At 53.3% G+C, this 12,625-nt stretch overlaps 3 protein-coding genes across 3 annotated transcripts; 1 reads left to right on the forward strand and 2 right to left on the reverse strand.

Moving 5' to 3' along the window:
* Positions 1–1,306: 1,306 nt before the first annotated feature.
* Positions 1,307–2,638, reverse strand: BO72DRAFT_235650 (aquaporin). Its single transcript, XM_040939891.1, has 3 exons — positions 2,174–2,638; positions 1,775–2,075; positions 1,307–1,681 (listed from the first exon to the last, which is right to left on the reverse strand). The coding sequence occupies exons 1-3, from the start codon at positions 2,516–2,518 to the stop codon at positions 1,329–1,331; spliced, it is 999 nt and encodes a 332-aa protein (XP_040797527.1). The 5' UTR covers positions 2,519–2,638; the 3' UTR covers positions 1,307–1,328.
* A 668-nt stretch (positions 2,639–3,306) lies between these two features.
* On the reverse strand, positions 3,307–5,639 carry BO72DRAFT_235648 (S53 family peptidase). The gene is made up of 3 exons (XM_040939890.1): positions 5,343–5,639; positions 4,271–5,247; positions 3,307–4,172 (listed from the first exon to the last, which is right to left on the reverse strand). Exons 1-3 carry the CDS (start codon positions 5,452–5,454, stop codon positions 3,441–3,443), a joined length of 1,821 nt encoding a protein of 606 aa, XP_040797528.1. The 5' UTR covers positions 5,455–5,639; the 3' UTR covers positions 3,307–3,440.
* Positions 5,640–9,220: 3,581 nt separating this feature from the next.
* Positions 9,221–10,774, forward strand: BO72DRAFT_500015 (uncharacterized protein; the record flags this gene model as incomplete). Its single annotated transcript, XM_040948876.1, has 4 exons — positions 9,221–9,256; positions 9,421–9,824; positions 9,922–9,982; positions 10,034–10,774. The coding sequence occupies 4 exons, from the start codon at positions 9,221–9,223 to the stop codon at positions 10,772–10,774; spliced, it is 1,242 nt and encodes a 413-aa protein (XP_040797529.1).
* Between the last annotated feature and the right edge of the window lie 1,851 nt (positions 10,775–12,625).

Here is a 12,625-nt window from a genome sequence, read left to right on the forward strand (position 1 = left end):
TATATAACCCCAGACCATTGAACCAAGTCCTCACCATCTCCACACTGAGCACAGAAGCCTCTCATCCCTAGTCCAAATCGGCGTCCCTATCTCGTGGACCTCACCCCTCACACCCCAATAACCTAATAACCCAAACCCTCCTATCTATACCCAAGCATCCACATCCCATACCAAGATCCAACAGCACAGATTGCAACACCACCTAAAGCCAACAATCACCTCTAATAAAAATGAAGCCATAGCACAGCACATTACGCACAGCACCACAACACACCACACCATCTTCCGCCCTCCGCGAAAACCAATACTCATCCCCAAGCTGGTCACTATCCAACAAACCCCCCCCGAATCCAAACCCCAGCGAACAAGGATTCTCAATCCCCAGCCTTGGGGATAATACGCTCTACCCTAACAAAATCCCACTCATGGAGATTAATATCCTAATCCACCTCAGCCAAAAGTCAACGCTTGCCGCTTGCTCTGGCGCATCCAGAAGAGAAGGTTCCGACAGCGAGACGATGCATGGTGAAGGTGTTAGACGTGGATGCGGCTGCTTGAGTCCCTCCAGTGAACTAACATGGACCCTCGAGCTGCGTTGCTTTTTCCTCCGTTAGGTGGAAGGTGACTATCTGCATCTGTCAAAAAAAAAAAAAAAAAAAAAGGTCAGATGTGGGGGTTTGAGATGAGATGAGATGAAATGACCGCGAAGAGAACCTGGGGATGGGGCTACCAGTATTGACCGGAAACAGGATTACTGCTCAAGTGAAGTGGATAGTGGGGGCGATTGCGGTGCAGTTACAGGGTTGATTGAGCCCATCCCATTCTGTGAGCGAGAGCGAGACCCGGCCAGGATACAGATACAGTACACTACACTGACCACAAGGTTTATGTGGCCATGGGTACCCAATCACCGGTCTGGCCGGTCTCAAGCGGATGGTATGTTGATGTACGGTGAAGTACTCTTTGGTATTAGAATTAGTTATCGCTGCTCATCTGGAATGGCAGATCCAAGGAGCTTTGAATGCATTATCATGCAAGGTTACTGAGATGAATTCTCTCAATGGGCTAGCTGAAATAGAAATTAACGCCCGAACCACTGGGCACCGACCACAACCAGAAGAAATATCTACGGGTCATCAGCCAGAACACGCAGTGGCCACCCTACGCCCTACAGCACAAATCCCCACATACTCGATCCGTCATTCTTACACCATGTGGGCCAGTGGGCCAGAAGATGGCCATGACAGCGCGCGCGGGGGGTGGGAGTTCTCGAACCATGGTTGAACCAAACCAAGCGCTGCCGGGCCGGCCGGATCACCACCTCCCCATTAAACCTGTTCAGCCCCGTGAGGAATGTTATTATGTCCCTGGACCGGGTACCGTTCACTCGTCGGGGAGTGCGCGCGCCCGAGCGTGCTGGCCTCAGAGAGCACCGAGGGTCGATGCATCGAGGAATCCCACGAGCCGGGGCCCAGCTTCGCCTCCCACTCGTTGAAGTCCTGGCCCGGGTTGACGGACTGGTATTGGAACAGCTGGAGGAAGGCAAAGAACCCGCACGCCAGCAGGCTGCCCAGCAGGGGTCCCACCCAATAGATCCAGTGGTAGCCGGGGAAGCTACGGTTGATGACATCAGGGCCGAGGGAGCGCGCCGGATTGAGGGAGCCGCCGGTGTAGTAGTCGCCTAGTTAAGTGACAAGAAAAGCAAGGTTAATTTAATGCTTTTGTGCTTGGTTAATTGAGTTTGGGGAGGCAGAAGAGAGAGGAACAAACTCACCAACCAGCTCCGTCACAAAGAAGACAAGCCCAATCCCCACCGGGGCCAAGAAGGTGGACTTGTGCTTGACCACGGCCAGCATGATGATCACGAAAACCAACTGGGCTGTCAGGAAGACCTCGATGAACAGACCCTGCGAGATCGAGGCGCCCCCGCCCAATCGGGTGGCCACGTTCAGCGAGCCGGGGAACAAGGCGCTGACTACCCCCGCAGACGCGATGCCGCCCACAAGCTGGGCTCCAAAGACCGTCACCGCCCGGAACGGCTTCAGGCCGCCTACCAGGTAGAGTGCCAGAGTGACCTGTGTGCAACGACGGGTCTCAGTCAACCGGACTCTCCCTGGTTCACCAGATCGCCAAGGCCTTGCGCCAGATTGTGCGTAGGGATGATGGAACATACCGCAGGATTGAACAATCCTCCCGTCACCCGGTAGAAGGCCCACACGTTGACCATGAGCGAGAACCCAAAGCACAGCGCCGAGTAAAGCAGATTGGACGTGTTCGGGAATGCGCCGTCGGCCGGCTTAGGGGTGTTGGCGACCTGGGTGCCTGCGAAGGAGAAGAACAGGAACAAAAACGTGCCCACAAATTCACCCACACCGGCGACGAGATTGTTCCGCGCAGTGTCAGCAAGGTGCAGCATGGGCAGCTGATTGCGAGTGGGCGCAGCAGGGTCCGACGTTTCATGATTAGGAGAGGCGTCGGGCTTCTTTCGAGACCCAGGCACCCATTGAGGCATTCTCATATTCACAAATAGGAAACTTTCGAGGTTGGGGCGATGCAGTTAGCCTTTAAGGAAGAAAAGCAGGCCGTGCTATGTGCAATTGCCAGCTGCAACAAAGGTGTGTCCAAACATTTCCGTTATAAAGAGGAGGCCCCGTAGCTTTATAGGGTTCAAGCGACAAAGCACAGAGCTGCAAGCTCCCCCCGTCCTCCCCCCCTCAGAACCCAGCTTTCGTCGACGTTACAGAGGCGTCATGACTTGTTACGCAGAAAAAGGCGCCGGCCGAAACCGAACGGAAGAGGTATAGTAGCCAGGGTGAAGTCCATTATACACGAGTCGGTGGCCGAATCTGCGCGTAGTACCCAGACGAATCAGGGGGCAGGTGGTGGAAGATTCCATGGTTGAGGTCGGGTTGAGGTCGGAGGACAAACTATGGAAGAGATCTGGACCCTTCAACCCTTCAACGGTGGCGTTCCCTGGTGTCTTTATGTTCACGCTGGTGTAGTCATCATGGGCGGCTATGGGGGGATCCCCGGTCGCCTCTAACTTCCCTCGGGCTTCGCCGATCTGAAAACGGACCGAGTGCATGCAATGCTGTGATGTTCGGGCACTCATCTTCACCGTGAGATCAATGGTGACATCGCAATTCAGGCCGGAGTTCTGTTGTTTGGACATGCGGGATGAGTCAGCTAATCAGGTGATGAGAGCCAACGTTTGCTGCGAAGTGTCGCCGGCATTTATGTGCTGGACGGGTTTGATCAGGAGAGAAAAATATCTTCAAGATTGGCATTGATTAAAGTGGTAAGTTATCATGAAATGGCATCGCTACCCACGTCTGGCCGCATCGCTGACCAGTAACCGAGAAGCAAGCTCAGAACTAGATCGGATATTTTCACCTCCGCCGGAGACAAAATATGGACAAAGAAACACAATTTCACGAGGATCAAGCATCCAGAGCTACCTCGAGGAGTTTTCCGAAGTTGGGCGATCCGAGGCCCGTCACAGGATCCCATCCTGCCGTGGCATTCCAACTGGCGAACGGGACAACGGGACTGCCGTTGGGCGTGCCGCCGAACCGATTACGTCCGTCACAACCCAAACTGCCTCCCTGAGTGATATCATTGAAACCCTCTCCCTCCACGGCAGCGCTGTAGAGCCATGGGTTCAGGAAACCGAGGACGGGTGATCCCGCCCGCAGTCTGGCATCGTTCAACAGAGCAACAAGGCCGGCAAAGGTGGGTGCCGAACAACTGGTGCCGTCAAACTGCCCGAGAGCACCCTTATCGTAGACTGCATAGTTGGTACCCTGGGTGGCGACGTCAGGGAAAGCGCGACCCGATCCATTGAAGAGGCCGGCGAACTTCGGTCCCAGGTTGGTGAGGTAGTCGTTCACTGCTTCGGATTGGTAGGAGGGTTGAGCCCAGTAGTCAGAGAAGCCGCCAGAGGAGAAGTAGACAGCTTTTTCGGGGGAAGTCAGCGTAGTGGCACCGACCGAGGTGACCCAGGGGCAGGCCGCAGGGAATTGAGGGGGGAAGTGCGTGCGGTTAGTGCCGTCGTTCGTCAGGCAGGCAGCCCCAACACCCGAGTCGCCGGAAGAGAAGATTACGGAGACGCCACGGCTACCGAGCTGGGCGATGAGGTTGCAGACGCTCAAGGCGTATGACTTGGGCACTGTCTATAGTAGTGGTTAACTTCGAGCAAGGCCAAACCACGAAGATTGAAGAAAGGCGCGAAATGCGACCCATAGGATAACACAGGATTAGGAGTTCGTACCTGCTCATCTTCGCCATATGAGGTCGAGATAACCTGAGGAAGCTCTGCGTCGGAGAGTTTGAGAACATTTTGGAAAAATTCCAGGTACGGCTCGTTGCTATTGTCGTTCGGGTCAGGCGAGCTAAGGTCCGGAACAAGCTGGCCTCGGCCGCCGGTACTGTACTCAGTCACAGGGAGTGGAGAGCTCATGCCAACGATGTATTGCAGGTCGAGGTTGGCTTCGCCGCTGTCCTTGGTTGACTTCTGGTCGTCCAGGCCGCCATTGAATTTGGCCACGGTAAAGTTCTGACCAACTGCAGAGGGAGCAAGTCTCTGTTCGAACTTGGCGAGATCGTCATACCGAGCATACTCTTCCAGATAGCTCGCGAATGCGACCTTACTGCCAGACTTAGCATCGGCCTGGTAGTCTCCCACGTTGTAAAGGTCCTTAAGGCAGTGAGGTGTGATCACCGAATCACATTGCGAGGTGTTCTGAGCGCGCACGGCGGACGCCAGTGACTTCTCGTCAACGTGCTTGGGCTTGCTACGCATGGTGGCTCTGTTGGGCTTGAGTTGGCCAAAGCGAGTGGTTGGTTGAATCATGTTCACATGCGGGGCCACTGAGTCAGGGATGGAGTAGGCCAGGGTGCGCAGTCGTCGGATGTCCGTGTTCTCGTTGACATACCATTTGAAGTCGGCATCGAGTAAGGAATTAGCGTCGGCCACGGTAGTGCGGAAGTTGATCCAATCGGCATCCTGCTCGATGTCGCTAACTCCCGCCGACTCAAGCCACTCCCGAACTGACGAGACGGCTTCGTCGGTAGGCATAAGCATGCGCTTCATCTCATCGTGGGTGCGGAAATGTCTTCCATAGTTGGCGTGCCCGGGTGTAGACATGTCCAAGAGTGCCTGCTCAAACCCAGCCAGATCGTGCTGCGAGAGAGCGATCTGAAGGCGCAGAGATTCATGCCCGCGGGGACTACCAGAGAACTTCCAGCCTACATCATGGAGTCATAGTGAGTTTGAGATCGACTAATGCTAGCCTTGCGGTCGCTGCTCGTTGCGTCTGTACTGTGGAATTGGAGTCGCTTACCTTGGGGTACTCCGGCTAGTTTCTCGAAGACCTCGGCTGCTCCGAGAGACGGAAGCAGCGCAAGGGCAGCGAGTGACAGAACTGCGCCATTGCTCAGTAGCGAGGGCAGCATTGTGAAGAGTAAAAGAAGGATTGACAAAGACGAGGTTCAGGTGAAATCAACAGGAAAGGGAGGTAGATGAGGTGTATTTATTTGACAGCGAGTTGTGCAACGGAGCGGAGTGGAGCTGCATCTCGCGTGATAGCCTCGGAGAGAGGGGGAATGTCTGGGGTCCTTTTACCAGTCGGGATGCAATTCACTGAGTCCAGTGATGCCTGGATGTGCATGCCGATTTCCCCCATTTGGGAAGGTGATTGGCTCCGCCCGGTGGATCTGAAGGTCAATCGAAGCATGTTTTCAGGACGGACACCGTCGGACAGGCGAAGCGAGGACTCAGAGGAGAAGAGAGACAAGTCAAGGCTTAAGGCTTGGGGGGGCTTGGGATGGCTTGGAGGTTGGGAGGATTTGGGGAAGATCGTCAGGGAGGAAAGTCAGGAATGAACGCTGATTTGTTTGTTTGTTTGTTTCCACCGCACTTGCCAAGCCTCAGGCACCCACCATCCCCCTCCGCTCCCCCCCTTCTGTTCCACTCTCCAATGTAACCTCATGATATGAGTGATTAATGTGAATAGCAAACTGAGAGAAAAGAGGGGCAGGTGAGGGACCCTCCTCGGAGGATAATAGCAGCCACCTCTGCCGGACAAACGAGGATGAATGGAGAACCAGTTGTACGACTCTTGAGTAACTGCTGGGCTGGAAATACTGCCAAGAGATTTATATTTGGGAACCGCCAATGACAATCGGGGATCTACAAACTCCACCACCGTCAGGGGATGGAACTCTCGCTTCAGACAGACAGTCTTGCCATTGCTGGCGCTACTATAATATGATGCTTCAATATCAAGAAGCCATCGCTAACCAATGCTACCATTATTATATGTACAACAGCCAAGCCATTATTGTAATCAAGCTGACCGAGATGATGTCAACTACAAGGTTGGCCCTGGAAAGTGCAGCAAGGGGCACGCGGGGAGATCAAAGGGATGGAATCCTGAACACGAGAGATGACACTGATTTAAATAAAAGTTCATTGTTGACAAGGCAAGCGCCAGATACAGCTTTGTACACTTGGCGTCAGTTTTAGAACTTCATCCGATCACGAGTCCTATTGACCCTGGGTGAGTGCTTCGCTAGACAAGGCCACCAGTTGCTCAGAAAAAGGTTTCCTCCAATGTCTATGCGATGTTTGGGATCTCCATGACAGAGCAGATCCTATGCAGGATATCAATATGTGAGGCTCGTTGCCCGAGGACCCGAGGACCCAGCCTCAAGCCTATCTTTGGCTGCCCCAGCCAAGCATCTCTCCCCTTATCTCATTGTTTGCGGCCCCCCTCTTCTGACCTTTTCCCAAAAACTGCGTGTATCTCCGCTAACTTCTTCTCGAGCTCCTTTAGATGTGCCTCACGATCAGTGGGCCTGCCATAGAGCATTAGGTATGGATCCTCGGAAGCCGGAGATTCCAGGTACCGCCGGAGCATCTCATCGTTCCTGGTCTTCTGTGATAGTGAAGCACTAGGGTCATCGCCTGTAGTCGCCATCGACGGATCAGAATGAATGGAGGGAGACGTTGATTTGCTAGTACTGGAGAGGTGCATGGATTGTGGGTCAACGAATAGTCCTCCCAGCGTGTGCAGTATCGCTGAACCACGAGGGCAAGACAGGGACTTACTCAGGCATATTGAACCGTTCCAGTCCCGCCAGGCGCTTTCACGACAAGAAGACTATGAATACAAGGTATGAGGGCACAGCAGATTTCCGTGACTTCACGCTGGACAACGGCGATAGCTCTGCGGTCTCGATGAAGACTTCCGGTGCTTGAGGGAAAGTAGCAGAATCAAGATGGTGCTGCATTGCGACAAGAGACGCCTGCCCACCTTCTCATCCTCGTAATGTATCCATGTCAATAAAGACCATCTGAAAGACAACGGTGAGAAAGAATCAAAACTGGAATATCCGACAAGGGCTCATTCAGCCTCGCAACGACCATTGTGGAGGTCTAGATGGAAAAACAAATCATCCCAGAGACAAGCGCGCAGTCTGTGAGAAGAGCAGGCAGCAGCCGTGTCGCGAAGAGGTAGCGAAGATTGGTAGACAACAAGCATTGTGTGCTTGCGATAGTGCTCTTGGCCTGCACATCACCAAACTCACATCACTGCTGAAGTTCGCACATCTCTGAAGTCTACCATGCTTCGCGGTCGAACCTCATGCACGATGCGAAGCTCAGACAGCCCGGGTCGTTGTGGAAATGACTATGGCGGGTCTAGACCCTCACAGGTTGAAGGCATCGTGATTGTGATCCGAGGCAGGCGAAGAGGTGACATAACCGCGGTCCTGGCGATCTGTGTTCAGGGTCGGTAGTGCGCAGATTGTGCATATTAAGAGGATGATGGGAAGAAAAAAACAAAACAAGCCGAATAGTCTAGAACTTGGAAACGGCCTAGATTCCAGGACATGGAGATGGTCTAGATTCGGGAAGAGAAATCTGGACCGGTCGGAGTTTGTGGAAGAGGTGGGGGGTTCTGTCAAAATTGGGGAACTGTTAAGTTACAGTAGTGTATAAGTGAACTGTTTTGCTGCAATTTCTATTTGCTTATCTAGTTGAAATATTGTTGCTTTTGTAGAAGCAGTATATAAATAATCCTACGCATACTCTAGAATATGAATAGATTACCTACAAAGTATATATTGAAAAAACTTTAGTTGTTTTGGAACTATTCAAACTACTAAATATATAACTAATATTTATCTGAATCTGAGGTACTAATATAGATAAATGAAATTCAAAAATATTACTAAACCACTATATCGGACAAGACCTGTTACTAAAGTTATCGACTCTTAGATTAATATTGATTAGATAAATGGTTAAATAGCTAATCTGAAGTCAAAATGCTAGATTCTAATTCAAATCCTCATTGAAAATCATACAAAAAGTTTCTAGGCCATTTGACGCTGATTGTGAGAGTGATGAGACGGGTCGGTTGAAGAAGCTGTAAAAACCGGCTCGATGCATCATCCTCAGGTCATCAAAATAGCATCGGAGTAGATTGCGCGACAGAAAACGGTGACCATCGCCGAGTATGCCAGTCTCTGGAAGCAGAGCGAGCAGATGGGCCGGGAGGGGTCCAGCGACTCTGGGAACGGCCAGGAAAATCGCATGGTCCATCACATTGTAGGCAAAGCGTGGACCATCTCGCTAGACCGGATCATCTCCGAAGCTCAGGGGCCCTGCCAATTCTCACAGAAATCGCCGTCTTCGCGGAGAAGAACACTCCCGTCTCGCTGTTCCAACGGCAACCAGGCGTCAATGTCCAGGCCGTGCTCGACAGCCTGATCTCTTACTCCTTCATCGCCTGGCACCCACGACTCCAGCTCCGAGAAATGGCAGCGACAGCTCCATCGATGTGCACCAGCTTGTGCAGCGTGCCATGCGCAACTGGCCCTTCCACCAGAAAGGCCGCGGCCACGAAGTGATGCGGGAGGTCGAGGCGCTGGCCGGGTAGCTCCCATTCCCGACGCCGCAGGTACACCGGGCAGACCGGGAACAGCACCTCCAGCATGCGGAGTCCGTCGTGCAGCACGCCGAGCTAGCTACAAACAGGGGGTCCAATTATGCAAATAGGTCTTGAATTGAATCGAATATATTGAATTTGGGTCACAGACAAATTGAGGGACACCTATCGGACAAGTCTTTTCCCATGGGCGGTGGCTTGTAGAGACAATGGTACGCATCTGGTATGGATGCTGGCGACGTTGAACAGCCCATGGACTACCTTCGATGCCTCCTGCGTCGAGGGTCCCGACCGACGACGCTGTACGCGTAGTATCTGCCCCGACACCGACCTCAGCCGGCGAACCTGATCTCCAGTCTGGCCAAAACAAAGTCTGCGCAACCACATTGCGCGATCGCATCCGAAGGTTGAATTCTTCGGGGTCGAGATTTAGCTGCTCTGGATATGTTTTTATTTTTGCGCACAGCACCCGTTCCCCGGTGTGCCTAGCCCGCAGAAACCCAAGGAGAGGATTGACGCCGACGGGTTCCACCGCGCGGTGGCGCTGCTAGCGCACCAGGGCACGAAGCTGCTCGGAACACAAGAGGTAGAGGATAATTTCTGGCGCCAGGATACTGCGTTCTTGCGGAAGGGTCACATCGCGAGAGTCCTGCGGAGTATCGGGCGATCTGACTGGAATAGCTTCTCCGCGGATACGGCGCCGGCGGTGCTGAGCGATGCGGTGGATGTGCTCGCGACGACGCAGCCGTCGCCGGCGCAGCTGCAGGCGGCGGCGGGGCGGTTGTTGGTGGAAAGCGGCTCGCCAGTGCGGTACTTGGTCGTTTGGGGAGAGCTTGCGCGCTTGCTGGGCTTGGTGCTGCGGTTGAGAACGTCGCCGGGGAAACGTGGACAGGTTAATCGCCTGGGGGGGAAGGGTTTTGAAGGCGGGGTCTGTGGAGGAGAGAATTGCTGATGCGATGGCTGCGAGCATTATTGCTGATGGAGAGTTGGTGTCGGCAGAGATCGTGGATATGATGATGGATGCTCCGGTAAGTGATGGGTTTATGCCAACATTTGAGTGTAGTGGCTGACAATATTAGCCAAATCTGCTGTCGCACTTTCATCAATTGTGGGCAGCACCGTTCCAGCCACAGTTGGCAGACGACGATACGGTATTTGAGCAAGTTGATGATATGCAGTCCCGGCTGTTGGCAGCGGCTTCATTATTCATTCCGTTACCTGAGGCATCAGCGCATCTCCCCACAACATCATCGAATCCACACCTGACCCTCAAACGACTCGAGACAATCCAAGAGCCCAACGTCCTCACATCACATCACCTGGCTTCGTGCATTCCCTGCACAGCGACCTGCACCAGCACCTCATTTGAGCGACCAATCAAGACCCGTCTGACAATGCTCCAACAGTTGTCGGGGAACTTTCCTCCCCGGGCCATTATGCACGAGTCCCGACAGCAGCGGAAAGCAAAGCCCCAAGACCTGAGACGTTCACCTGCTCTTTCAGCTGCAGCCGGAGTTCCGAATTCTCCGATGGGAGAAGTCACACACACTGCTCAAGACCTCAAGACCCACTATGAGCTGGCCTCGCTCAAGAGCGACGGAGCAGAAGGTGCAATCACAGAGAGCGCTATGCAGGCCTATATCATCGACGACCCCAAGAAGGCGCGAATGCGCATCAATACCGCAACCAAGACAGTCTCCATGCACAGCTCAGTGGCGTTGGGAACCTCAGACAGAAAGGGACATAGAGATGTCACACTCTGTGGGTCAAGAATTGCAACGGAACATGGTGACTGGGAGGTCGTGGTTCAGCCTTGTTGAATCAACTTGTCCTCGGTCGTCTAAGGGACGGGGAGTTTGACTAGCAGAGGGCAGCTTGGGAAAGAGGATGTCACCAGGATCTGAGAGCCCCTCCATTCGCTCCCGCGGCCCAGCAATCCAGGCTTGGAGCCCGGCACTCCAGTTGTGTTGTCCCCTTCCCACCAGGATATTTTCTCTCAGATCCGGGAATGGGGACACAGACAACGAGCACCTGGTTTCCACGGTCGCACTTCCTTACTTCACAGGGTGTCATCAGTCCAATCAAAGGGAAGATCTAATCACGCACTTGGATCGAGAGACAGGATGAGCGAGGTTGTGACCGGTCTCGAAAGGACAAATTCGAGACAATGTGATACATCATACATATGGACCGAATCATACTGAGTTCGTTAAGGCGTGCATTAGTGCACGTCGCGGGGCAGGGTGCAGGGTAGTCGGGAGCAGCACCACGAAAAGCAAAGTGCGAGCGGAGAAAAACCTGCTGGGGTGGGATTGAATATGTGGATTCTCCAATTCCGAGATTGAAGAAGAATTTTACACTAATTCGCGTCATGGTGTCCTTTGAAGGGCCATACGGCCTTTTTGTTTTTGGTTACCTGCAAGCTCGGGACCGGATGCAGTTGCAATTGACCTCGCTTCTGTTTTGGATGGTCCTGTGAGAGAGTTCGCGGAACGGATCGGTGGGAAGAGGCGTCCACAGTGGGTATGGTTCTTTGGATGAAACACGGTTTGACCTCCATGAAGGACCCTTCTCTTTTTTTTTTTTTTTTTTGGATTTGTTCGATACCGGGACAAGCCCGGCCGAAACTGCCCACCGGAATTTGTTGTCTTTTCGAAAGTCGAAGGAAAGTCGAGGCTGGTGGCCCTTCTTTCGGAGAGAAAAATAGATGGTGTGGGGACAGTATCGTCGGCGAACCGTATGCCGTCCTCGAGCAAGACGTTACGTTGAGGTCGCAGGAGGCGGGGCAGGCTGCAGATAGTGATGCAAAGTAAAGTATCTAATCTGCGTACGGGCCAAATACATGATTACCCGACGATAGCTGCATGAGGCCAAACCCAGCGGGGCTGGCGGGACCCTCTCAGGGCTTCGGCCGGGCCGATCCTAGGACGATCAAGTTCAGCCCATCAGGATTTCCAGCCAAGCCCCGCGCCGGTGGAGACCGAGGCGCCAATAGAGCAATGCAAGCATCAACCCGGTCGACTCTGGAGTGAGTTGGCCTGGTTTTGATCCTGATGCAGAACCCCCTCAATCTAATCTATTTGACGGAGATCTCGGTTTACCCCGCACGAGCTTCAAACCAACCGACGGGGCCTCGATGCTGGGCTTTCTCACGCCACTCTGTTACATGCGGCGATCGTTCTCAGCTGTTCTCCGTCGGAAGAGTGAAACAGAACTCAAAACCTGCAACGTGAGCTCATCGCGCAGAAACCGGGCCTAGATGGCGTGCCGAGTGTTGTCGAAGAGGAGGGGGGTATGGCGCCAGAACTGCCTGTGGTTCCGCACGAAGCAATTTGACGCATTCCAACCGGTGGAAGAGCACCCATAGCTTGGGAAGCAGCTGAAGAATGGGTCTTTTGCCCTATAAGTTTGTCTTTTACCTCTTCGTCTAACCCACCCGCAAGGGATTCCTCTTTCTCGATCATTTTGTTTGTCTCCCCACTGCAAAGACTGTTAACGCTCATCAATTACCTCGGACCGTCCTTCGATCGATATGTCTTTGCTCAAGGATCTTACTTCTGGTGTAGCAAAAGGTGTGGTCGGCACTGCTAAGACCACGACTGATGTTGTTGACGACAGCTTGGGCAAGGTGCAAGACAGTAGGTGGGCTTCCTGTCAATGAAAGAAGACGT

The sequence above is a fragment of the Aspergillus fijiensis genome (assembly GCF_003184825.1).
Source record: "Aspergillus fijiensis CBS 313.89 unplaced genomic scaffold BO72scaffold_59, whole genome shotgun sequence".
Taxonomy (NCBI): Eukaryota; Fungi; Ascomycota; class Eurotiomycetes; order Eurotiales; family Aspergillaceae; genus Aspergillus; species Aspergillus fijiensis.

What these genes read in the sequence shown, in the direction of transcription:
- BO72DRAFT_235650 (XM_040939891.1), bottom strand. Translation starts at nt 2,518, where the DNA reads ATGAGAATGCCTCAATGGGTGCCTGGGTCTCGAAAGAAGCCCGACGCC. An exon ending in GAGGATTGTTCAATCCTGCG is followed by an intron (nt 2,076 to 2,173) that starts GTATGTTCCATC and finishes CGTTGCACACAG; the next exon opens with GTCACTCTGGCACTCTACCT. An exon ending in CTTTGTGACGGAGCTGGTTG is followed by an intron (nt 1,682 to 1,774) that starts GTGAGTTTGTTC and finishes TCACTTAACTAG; the next exon opens with GCGACTACTACACCGGCGGC.
- BO72DRAFT_235648 (XM_040939890.1), bottom strand. Translation starts at nt 5,454, where the DNA reads ATGCTGCCCTCGCTACTGAGCAATGGCGCAGTTCTGTCACTCGCTGCC. An exon ending in ACTAGCCGGAGTACCCCAAG is followed by an intron (nt 5,248 to 5,342) that starts GTAAGCGACTCC and finishes TCCATGATGTAG; the next exon opens with GCTGGAAGTTCTCTGGTAGT. An exon ending in CATATGGCGAAGATGAGCAG is followed by an intron (nt 4,173 to 4,270) that starts GTACGAACTCCT and finishes CCACTACTATAG; the next exon opens with ACAGTGCCCAAGTCATACGC.